This window comes from Rhincodon typus, chromosome 12, assembly GCF_021869965.1.
Source record: "Rhincodon typus isolate 14 chromosome 12, sRhiTyp1.1, whole genome shotgun sequence".
NCBI lineage: Eukaryota > Metazoa > Chordata > Chondrichthyes > Orectolobiformes > Rhincodontidae > Rhincodon > Rhincodon typus.
Genome location: NC_063343.1, coordinates 35383882 through 35395886, shown reverse-complemented (window position 1 = coordinate 35395886; position 12005 = coordinate 35383882). Strand labels below are relative to the sequence as shown.

At 39.6% G+C, this 12005-nt stretch overlaps 1 protein-coding gene across 1 annotated transcript in view; it reads right to left on the bottom strand.

The window, feature by feature from the left end:
• The window catches only part of psd2 (pleckstrin and Sec7 domain containing 2), a 125872-nt gene that overhangs the window by 112673 nt on the left and 1194 nt on the right, over window positions 1-12005 (bottom strand). Inside the window, exon 2 of the mRNA XM_048603837.1 lies at window positions 8449-8946. Coding sequence (XP_048459794.1) covers window positions 8449-8946 — 498 coding nt within the window. The remainder of the gene's footprint in view (window positions 1-8448; window positions 8947-12005) is intronic.

Here is a 12005-nt window from a genome sequence, read left to right as displayed (position 1 = left end):
GAATGTTATCCAACTTGTTGTGTACCTTTAGTATTTGGGCCAGAACCTTTAGTCCCAAAAGAAGGGGCTTTACATTCTGGCACTGGATCTTATCCATATCAAGGTTTCTCCATCTTTGGTGATATGGACTATTGTGAGGGTTTGATCGATGTCTTCTTACCCTTTACCCATCTCCTATACTCTCCTGAAGCTCTGCACTCTGTTCTTCCCGTGGTGGATATTACTGTTCAGCATCACTGAATCTGAAATTTGGCAGTCATGTTCCCATTGTCAGCTGCCATGTCCCCTGTACTCAGTTGATCTCCCAAAATATATTTTAAATCCTTGCCCCTGCCTTTTAAGTTCTCATGATTTGAACAGGATGGCAGCCTACCACACAACCTGCTTCTTGATCATATGGAAGCTGTGTCCTAATGGCTAATCCCTCCTTTGCATTGTTCCATCTTTCATGGAACTCACAAAATTCCTTGGCCCAGCTTGACTCATTTCTTGCTGCATGAAGACCTCCATTCACCAAATCTGCCCAAATCCAACAATGAGCTTATGTGTCCACAGTCCCACAAAATCTGAATCTGACCCTAAGTAAAATCTGAACGAGCTCCTCAAGAACCTTAATTATTAACATTACAGAAATGGGCAGATTCTTAGGTTCCTTCCCTTCTAGTACTGGTGAAATATGCTGGCATCTGGAATAATGCCAGGAAACAAACTTTTCTATGTGCCTATGTTCCTGCCTTCAGTGGGAATAAAAAGCCTTCCCTTGGTGGGACCTAAATATCCCGCCAAATTCTCACACATTGGTTCACTTTAAGCTTGCTATCAGCATCATTTAAATATTTTGAGTTAGTCACTACCAGGTGAATACCTACAATATAACAATACCTTGATAGGTTTGCATATGGCACTTACCACTACACTAAACTCAGTTAAGAACTACACATCAAGCATTCAAATAGTCAAAAGTGCTCAATGGTAGATACTGCAAGAACAGTGCTGCAGAGAGCCTGCTGCTTCTTCACATTTATTCATCGTGCTCGAGCGTATTCTGAGAGATTCTGAATCTAATACCTTTAGTCTTAGCAAACCCTGGAATAAGGACGTAGCAAAATACATCTTACAGTTTTACTCCCATACTTAAAGCTTTGAATTTGTTTGACTGTGTTAACCACTTTGTTACACATATCAAAGCATTTTCTCCAGATGGAGCACCAGTGCCACTCTGCGACTTAGCCAACTAAATCCACAGCTGCATTGTCTGCCAAATTTCATGTACTTGGCTTTTCTTCCATAGTCTGCTAACAACTGAAAGTATTACAAGCTTGATTGCTAGATTTAAATGTCACATTATCACTGAACTGCTAATTCATAATTAGAGTGATGCAAAACAATGTTGTAAAATAAAATCAAGCAAAGGTTTACTTCTTCAATTTGATTTTGGAATTGGTGAGTGGAATCATGTAAAGAAAATTATGACTTAAAATTAAAGGACATCTATAAATCTTCTATTGAAGATAGACAATATTTTTGTATCTGCTATGAAAAGGCATACAATATAAAACGTGTGGCAAAAGAGAAACAATTATGGAATTGCTATATGAAAAACACCAGATGGTATCACTTAGGCTAACATGTTTCAATCATTTTCTACTCAGTGACACAATAATTTGATTGTATGAATTCCAGTCCTGTGATATTAAATATTCCTGGCAGATACTAAATAGCATAATCAATCAGTGTATGAATCTCAGCACACGAAGGAACCAGTTAAAATGGAACCTGCACTTCATACGCACTTTCAATTTGTTGGTCCTGTTCCTGTTTGTGTAGAAAACAATCATGTACTTTAGGCTATAGAAAATACAGTCATATTAACATTATAATTATTATACAGGTTCAATTCAAATAGTTTTAATTCAAACAATGCTTTAGCTTTTAATTTTAAACAAAATTTGTAGAGAGAATTCTTACAATTAAAAAAAACTAACAGTTCTTCATGAAATAATTTATAAAATATTCTATATCAGCAATTTCTAGGGAAAAAAAATGTCTCCTTGTGTCCTCTGCTTTACAAAATTAAGATTTATTTTGTAAGATAGTAATTGATCAAAGGTTATTCATAGCATGGTAATTAGACAATGACGGGATTTATCCTGAACTGTGGGAAAGCCTTTCACTTCAACTTATCACTTTCAAGGTTCTGTGGCAACAGAATGTCTAACATAATACTTTGAAGGATTAAAGCTTGCATGTTCCAAACTGCAGAGTGGTGAACAACTCAAGTCCCTGTTGCTCCTTTTGACACTTAGGAGATCCTAATGGGCACATATGCTCTGCCGCTGACATGAAAATCTGGGCCTGTGTTCCTTCACCGGGTATGTCCTGTACATAAAAAGCAGGACAAATCAAACCTGGCCAATTACCGCCCCATCAGTCTACTATCGATCATCAGTAAAGTGATGGAAGGTGTCATCAACAGCGCTATCAAGCAGCACCTGCTCAGCAATAATCTGCTCAGTGATTCCCAGTTTAGGTTCTGCCAGGGCCACTCAGCTCCTGACCTCATTATAGCCTTGGTTCAAACATTGGCAAAAGAGTTGAATTCAGGAGGTGAGATGAGAGTGACTGCCCTTGACATTTAAGCTGCATTCGTGTGTGTGTGTCACAAAGAAGCCCTAGCTAAACCAGAATCAATGGGTATTAGGGGGCACATTCTCCAGTGATTGGAGTCATACCTGAGACAAAAGAAGATGGTTGTGGTTGTTGGGGGTCAGTCATCTCAACTCCAGGACATCTCTGCAGGAGTTCCTCAGGGTAGTGTCCTAGGCCCAACCACCTTCAGCTGCTTTGTCAATGACCTGCCCTCCATCATAAGGTCAGAAGTGGGGGTGTTCACTGATGATTTCACAATGTTCAGCACCATTTGTGACTCCTCAGATACTGAAGCAGTCCATGTTCAAATGTGACAAGATCTGGACAATATCCAGGCTGGAGCTGACAAATGGCAAGCGCGATTTGCGCTATACAAATGCCAGGCTATGACCATCACCAATAAGAGACAATCTCACCACCATCCCTTGACATTCAATGGTGTTACCATCACTGAATTCCCCACTATCAACAGCCTGGGGGTTATCATTGACCAGAAACTCAACCAGACTCACCACATAAACACAGTGGCTACAAGAGCAGGTCAGATGCTAGCAATACTGTGGCGAGTAACTCACCTCCTGACTCCCCACAGCCTGTCCACCATCTAAAAGGCACAAGTCAGGAGTGTGATGGAATACTCCCTATTTGCCTGGATAAGTGCAGCCCCAACAACATTCAAGAAGCTGGATACCACCCAAGACAAAGCAGCCCACTAGATTGGCACTACACCCCAAGCATCTACTCCTTATACCACCGATGCTCATTAGCAGCAGGATGTACTATCTACAAGATGGACTGCAGAAATTTGCCAAAGATCCTCAGACGGCACTTTCCAAACCCATGACTACTTTCATCTAGAAGGGCAAGGACAGCAAAAATGGGAACACCATCACCTTCTCGTTCCCCTCCAAGCCACTCGCCATCCTGACTTGGAAATTTATCACCGTTCCGGGTCAAAATCCTGGAATTCCCTCCCTAATGGAATTAGGGGTCAACCAACAGCAGGTAGACTGCAGCAATTCAAGAAGGCTGCTCACCACCACCATCTCAAGGGCAACTAGGGACGGGCAATAAATGCTGGCCAGCCGGCAATGCCCACAAACCACAGATGAATAAATAAAAAAAAAGTCATGAGGCTTTGCTCCAATTGGATTAGTTACCACCTATTAGTTTTCACTTTGTCCTACAATGAGAGAAGCATGTGAGATGTTTGAAGAGATAGAGAGTCACATTCAGATGTCCACCTTAAATCCTATTTCATGCGAGAGTAGGTCAACATGCGTGTGTTTTTTTCTGTGAGTTTATGTTGTACACCAACTTTCTGACTGCCAATGTGATGATAGTCCAGATTTTGGGGGTTGGTTAGCTCAGTTGGCTGGATGGCCAACAGCATGAGTTCAATTCCTTTACCAGCTGAGGTTACTGTGAAGGACTCTCCTTCTCAAACTCTACCTTCACCTGAGGCATGGTGACTCTCAGGTTAAACCACCACTAGTCATCTCTCTCTAATGAGAGAGCAGCCATATGGTCCGGTAGGACTATGATGATTTTACCTTCAGTGCAGATTTTAAACAGTAGTAATAAAGTGTGGCCTGCTGTAAAATGAGCACTTGTGAAGCTTCAAAATAACAGCAACATTTTCTGAGAGTTTGGAATCTGCAACATCCAACATTGAATAACAAGTTCAGATATAACTTGTTGTGAATGTATTCTTTGCCTATCTACTTAGTACAGGTTAAAAGAAAAAGTTTAGGTTTATTCTACACATTTCCAAACAGAGCTACATTCCCTTTCCACCTTCCAGCAGAAGCTGGTTCAAAAAGCAAGTGGAAAGAGAGACCTCCTCCAGATGTCTGAACTTCTCAAGCAGAACTTAATAATCAGTGCCTTCCTCACCAGGCAGAAAAAAATACTTACAGTTTAAGAGTTTTCAAATTGTGAGTTATCAGCAGCAGGCACAATGTTACTTTGAAAATTTAATTCAGCTGACGTCAGGAAATCCCACCAGATCGGTAGTATATGATGGTGGCAGGCAGACAGCTAATTAAACACCAGTCTCTTCACTTCTGCACAAAGGATAGAATAGTCAATAAAATTTCCATTTGTATACCACCTTTAATCCAGCTCCTAAATTTACAGCATGTTATCAAATGAGATTTGAGGCCAAGCCACCAAAAAGAAACTCCACAGGTTCTTCCCCTTCATTTAGCGTCGAAGAAATCTTGGAATTTGAGATGGACACGGAGGATGTCACAGTCGTGACACTTTTACTGGCTGAAGAAAAGGATGAATTTCCTCTGAGATGCTCTAGGTGCAAGAGGCAGGCATGTGTAAATAAAGGATAACTTGGTGATAAGATACAAGCCTCTGTGGACTTCTCTCAAGGGGGAGCACTTTAAGCAGACAAGAACTCTGCACTGAGGCAAAATAAGTTAGTAGTATATCTAACTTTTCAAATGAGGATAGAGATAACAGGAATAATCACATGGCTTGCTGAGCAAGACCATGGAAATATTTGCTGAGTATCTCGGCTTCTCAAAAGCTCAGACTAAGAATAAAATTCCTGTGTGGGAAATTCCACTCTGGAACAGCCCAAGAATCTTCAGAGCGAGCACACAGAAAATTTGAGGTTTGAGAACAGAGTGTGCATTTGTAAAGGAACAAATAAATGGATAGCAGCATTGTTCATCATGGGTAGTGTGGTAGTGCAAAGTTGTAATATCCGGGTAGAAGTTTTAAGCAGAATACTCCAACTTTGTTTATTGTAAATAAAAGATTGAAGCACTGCCACTCAATGGTTTTGTAATGTAACTGCATCCAGTCTTTTGGGCAAAATACAGTACAGTATGAGTAAAGGTGTCATGTGGCTAACATTATGGCTGGATTTCGTGTCAAGGCTGAAGGTCTTTGTGGCAGCATTGAAAGGCAGACCCTCTGCTAGTCAGACATGCAGAGGCAATCACACATTATCTCACAGCAGGGCAGGCACAGAGGCCATTGATTTGAACGGCAGCGGCTGGAAGCAAGACTGATGCAATACTGGAGTGGCCCTCAGGCTAACCGCAAACAGTGTCACCTGAATGTTCTCATCAACCAAGAGTTTTCCATCTGTCCATTGGTGTCTAGCCAATGCCTTTAAACAACAGTCTTCTATCTGACTGCTGCCTTCCACAGGAGTAAGAATGCATCAGTTGGCCCCATGATTAAAGATACCTCCGTGCAGGTTCTCCTCCAGACTACAAGGGCAATACATGAGATCGTTCCCGCACGGATGCAGAGAGAAGACCAGCTCACCTGAGCAAGCTTCATAGAGGCAGACAGCAGCCACAGAGCCACTCAAAGAAGTTGAATCCTGTGTCACAATCGTATCAATGACCTGCTTCAGTTCACTAAAATCCAGACCTCTTTCAGTTTCTGAAAGAGCTGACGCGTTACAATAAATGTCTATGTATGAGGGCATACTGCATTCAACTTTGCCTGTGATACGAAGAGTCCCTCATCTCATGTTCCTCTGTATCCTCATCATCTGAAGAGCCATTGCAATCAACAATTTCTTCCTTATTCATGTCCTACTCTCTCTGCAGCAGCAAGTTATGTACAGCAGACCAGAGTGATAAGCAAGACCCTGACTGCAGCATATTGAAGGGTTCCATCACATCAAACTAGGCACCTGAATCATTTCTTCAGAAACTGAATGGCCTGATTGAATGTTGACTTATGGCAGGTGTTGGACCTTTCCACTGCATTTATGCATGCGTTCCTCACAGGAGTGATTATCTATGTTTCTAGTGATAACTCCTGTCTCCTCATATCTATCCAAGATACATGGTGGTTTGAGATAAGCTGTAGCATTTGACCTACTGAAGTATATAGGTGTCTCAGCTGCTTTCGGGGAACCATATACCCACTTGAAGTATCTACGTTCAGTTGTCAAAAAAAGCAAATGAACATTGAATGAGTGGAAACCCTTTCTTTTGATAAAAGCCCCTGGTCTCTGAGTGGTGGCCTTGATGTCACATGAGTGTCATTGACTGCACTGCGTCTGGAGAATCCAGTGATGGCCCCTAAAGCCAACAGACTTCATCTCCTGAATGCCTAGATCAATGTGTCAATGCACTCAGGCACTTACTCTGCTGAACATGACTCTAATCACCTCCTTGTTGCACAGACAGGTCATAGAATGAAATATTGTACATACATCTCCATGAAAATCAAGATGGTCTTTGGAGCTACTGATAATGGATAGCCACCAACTTGCAAGTATTACAGCTCATTGTGTAGAATAGCTCAAAGACAGTGATTGCCTCCCTGAAGAGCTGCAGTCATTGCTAATACTGCCATATGGACATCAGGAGATACCCCAGTTGTGACTTGAGGACTGTCTGTTGGGGATAGCCTTTCTTACTTGTTGGTAAGATTCACTGCACCTTTCGCCATCATGCCCACACTGTGTGGCACTCTTGCTTCTCAGCATACCCCAACAAACCCCCTCCCTTTGTGCTGTACCAACAACTAAGGCAGCTCTCAACCCTTAGCATATGAGGCCTGTGGGACTCTCTCTTAGGCATTCTATCCAGAATTACACTGCCTCCCAAACCCCACGTCCCCAAACCTTTTCCTGACTTCATTCCTTGGGAGGAAATATTAAATTGGAAACATGGCTTCCTCAATGCTTGCTCCATTTTTCCCTTTTTGTGATCACTGACAATCCCCAATGAGCACCATCCTCCATGTCACCACACACTGGTTCTATTGATTAAAAAACAAAAGGATTGCAGATGCTGTAAATCAGAGACAAAAATAGAAATTGCTGGAAAAGCTCAGCAGGTCTGGCAGCATCTGTTCAGAGAATCAGAGTTAACATTTTGGGTCGAGTGACCCTTCCTCAGAACTAATGTTAGCTCTGATTCTCTCCACAGCTGCTGCCAGACCTGCTGAGCTTTTCCAGCATTTTCTATTTTTGTCTTTGGCTCTTTTGCTAGTTGGCTGAGAGAACCAGTATGCAGCTTTCACTTACTACCTACTTTAAACAGATGATCTTCTGAAGCCCTATCGTCCTTGGGTGCCATCAATAAAATCCAAAGTGTAACATCAAATTCCAGTTAATTGTCCTTTTAAATATCTTATGTGTTATTCTGCCACATTAATATGTGAAGCTCACCTTCCATGGTTGCCACGAATGGTAAAATCAAAAAAAAACTAAAGACATCAGGCTTCTGGGCAAACCTGCTTCCATTTAACATTCCCAACAACAACTAAGATCCTCCCAGCATGCTTCTAAGCAGCCTTGTGTTTCAGTGGTTTTAATCTTGTAAATGTTGCTTGTGTTCCCATATTGGTACTTGGTTGGTGCAATGGTCCATACCCCTGGGCTGCAGTACCAGAATACAGAAGCCTCCTCCCATTTGCTAAACATCCCATTCTTTTTCCTATTATATTCTTAAACTCTTCTGCTTTGCTAGATAACTCCTCCACTTTCAAAAGTTTCCCAAAAACTTCCTCTTAAATCAAGCCTTCTCCACCACTGTTGAACAACTGCTGTTTTGATCTATGTGAATCATTTGAGACTCCTAGCCCACAATATTCCATTCAACATTTCATTAGATGGAAATCATAGATTCAGAGTTTACAATTTTCTGATAATTACACCTAATGTGTTAAGAGCAACAAAATATCAAATTTCCATCATTAAATTGTAAGATTTTGTAAATATATATTTTTAAAAGATAATAATGTTTAACATAACAATTTCCACCACAATTATGATACATTGAAAATGCTTTTACTCAGAGTATTTACCTGATGGATTTAACTATCTTGGTGATGTCATCTTCTAGTTCATCCCTCTCATTGTGCAAACCATTTGGCATTGACTTCAAAGAGGATCTACTAAGGACATTCTCAGACCTGCTGCTGGTAAGTGAGTGTCTCAGTGGACTTTCAACACTTCCCTCATTCATCCTAGACTGATGTTCCTGGTCATTGCTAACTCCAGCTTCCAGGATCTCCCGCTGTTCAGCAACCTGAACCAATTTCTGCTGTAGTAGTTCTGGGGTTTCCTTGATACGTTGTTGAATTAGAGGTGTGAGAGGGGCTTCAAAACTGATACAGCTATCTGTTTCATCGGTCAGTGACAACATGTCCAAAGAATCCAGGCTACTGTATGAAGTGCCCTTCATAAGGTCAGATTCCACAATTCTTTCAAATGTAGAACTGAATCCATCTCGACTGTCCTTCACTTGGACTTGTTCTTTTTCTACAGTTGCACCATTAGGTATTGTCTCTCCAACTATCAGCCTGTTAATAAACCATTACAACAAAGAATAATGTTTAGTGAAATTTTAAATTAATTTAAAAACTTAACAGTATAATGTAGGCATTTACTCTTTTATTGAACAAGCAAAAATACATCTTTGGAAAGAAGGAACATTTTGCAAATGTTAGTCATGAAAACCTGAAACAAAATGAAAAAGAATCAAAATCAACAAATATACGTGAAAAAAATATTGATTTCATCTACTTGATTGTTGCATTATTATTCCTGATGTCAGATTAAAGGGTATGAAAAGGCAAGACACTTAGATTTAACACTTCTTAAACTAGGTGGAGACAATACTGGATTTCATTAAAATGACAGTTTTATTCCTTTACTAAGAAAAAATAATGCTAGAAGTATTAAAGGATAAACTGTATGGTCTCAAGTATATTTTTTCCAATGTAATTCCACTTATAAAAAAAATCACTTCTCTTCAAAGATGTAATCTTATGAATTGAGAGTTACATCAGCAAATATTGCAGTGCTTTGTGCCAAGGATCATGGTATGCTGAGTACACCTGCAACTATAAAGTGAAACTAGCTTGTTGAATGAGAACATCTGAAGTCCCAGTGCAATACACACAATGCATTGGGAGCACCCAAGTGTTAAGGGATGGAACATTCTGTTCTAGCAGCTCTGAAAGGATTACTAACCACTTTTAAAAGGGAATTAGTAACGAATTTAACAGCCAAAGCAGGGAAAGAACACAGTCATTCCAAAATCTAGCTGTGGGGGTGGAGAGGTGTTCTGCAGAAGGTATGAAGAAAGTTGGATCTTTTTCGAGAAAATTCCCCCATCAAGGAAAGTATCAGAGCAGCCAATGGATCAAAGGTGATACCTTTTTAGACTTTTAAATGTTGGTTCTTTTTGTTCTTTTTGTGATTCAACACTACAAATTACAACAGAAGACAGGTCTGCAATTCTGTGACCCAGAAAGTACATTTCTCTGTCCAATACCTAGGGAATATATAGGGTCCTCGGGAATCAAATGCTAAACCCTCACCACCATCTTTTTATTTGTGGTCATATCTAATGTTCTCAATGGACAGGAGAGTATATTCTATTCTACATTTTATTTTGGGCTACAGCTTACAATTATTATTTACAAAAATTAGAATGATGAACATTGATGGAAATGGAAAGCAAGAAATTTTAAAATCAAAGTGCTTCTTCACTAGGAGCCAACGTAGGTCAGCAAGCAAGGGGTGCTAGCTGATTGGAATTTGATATGATCAGGGCGCAAGCAAAGGTTTGGATGACCTCAAGTTTAATCAGTAAAATATGGGAGACCAGCCAAAAATACATTGAAATAGTAAAGTCGAAAAATAATAAAGATATGAATGACATTTCAGCAGCAGATGAGCTGAGGCTCAACTCCAGATTAGGAAGGCAAAGTCAGAAAATTACTCCAAAAAATCTATTTTGTGACAATTGTGGGTCAAACTAAGTTGGGTCATTCTGAGTGAATTGGGTTGGTAATGTCATGTATAAGAATAAAAAAAAAATAATTTGGCAAAAAAAGCTTAACTTTGGAGATATAATGCTGTAGAGAATCTTTTTCTCCCCTCATAGATGCCTGGAACCAAGCGAAGGAAAGGAAGAAACATAATGGGTCCAGAAACTTTTAAGTAAGAATGCTTACACTTCACATATTTCAAAAAAATTGCATCATTTACAGTCAAATGTCAGGATTTTTAACCACTTATTTTACAAACAACTTTAAAATAAGTTCATTACAAAATTCCAATTTTGTCAGAAAACATATCCATATTCTCAGTAATCTTTTAAATAAAGCACCAAGTAATAGGCATCTAAAGTTAAATTTAGGATAGATCCTCCATAAACAAAAAAAATTAAAATCTGTTGACTTGAACAAGCAACCAAAGAACCAGCCACATGCATTGTATCGGAAAGTTATGTGACTGTCTGAAATTCGAGTAAGATAATATCTAATGCAGAAAATATGATATATTCTGCACTGTGTATTATACAAAGACAAGTTGCCAAGTCATCTATATGAAGGTAATCATAATTTGCCTGAATATCCACCTGCCAGACAGATTAACATTTCATATCTATCATCATGCACCAAGAGTTCACTTATTCTTCGTTTGGAATGATCAGATCCATTTTGCTGTATTTGTTTGAAATACATCACGATAGGATGCTATTGTTATGATTCCAAACTATGCTATTATCCTTTAAAAAGTAACACAACTTAGCTTGAACTGGTTGCAAAAGTAGTGAAGCAACAGAACCAGAAAAGCTACTTATGGATGGCAATATTTACGGAAATAATAGAAGATTTATGACACACAAGCATCCCCTTACCTGACTAAGGCTATGGTGTCATTATAATCATAGAGTCATAGAGTTGCATAGCCCCTTTGGTCCAACTCATCCATTCCAACCAGATATCCTAAATTAGTCTAGTCCCATTTGCCAGCATTTGGCCCATATTTTTCTTGCATTTCAGGTTTAAACATATGTCCTTTGCTAATTGTTTGAGGAATACATGTGTATATACAACTGTTGAAAATACATGCAGACAGGAAAGTAATTTCATAAGTTTCAGTCCTTAACTCGAGATGAGAGGATACTGGAGATTGTAGGCTAAGAAGCTATATTGGAATTGGAAAGAATGATGAGGTCAGAGATAAGCATTACCCTTTTCTGTTCCTTATTCACAGAGTCATTACCCCATGCAGAAAAATGTTGAGATAAAACAGTATCTTGCTATCTAAAAATTCAATGACCAATTTATTCCTAGAATTCCAGAAAAGAAAAAAATGGTAGTGCCCAAAGGCTGATGCAAACCAACCAGATCAAGTCTTCAGTATTATCTTCCTATAGTAGCCAGGACATATATATCCACTCCACTGATGGGACATAGAGTTGGTAATGGTGGCGGTGGAGATGGGCATAAATTGCATTCGCAAATTGTAGGATTAAGCATTTGTGAAGCACATAGCACAAATGAAGGGGAACAAGTGTTCGTGGAATTGTGTTAGCTTTGGCATGCTGGCTTGAATACAAGAT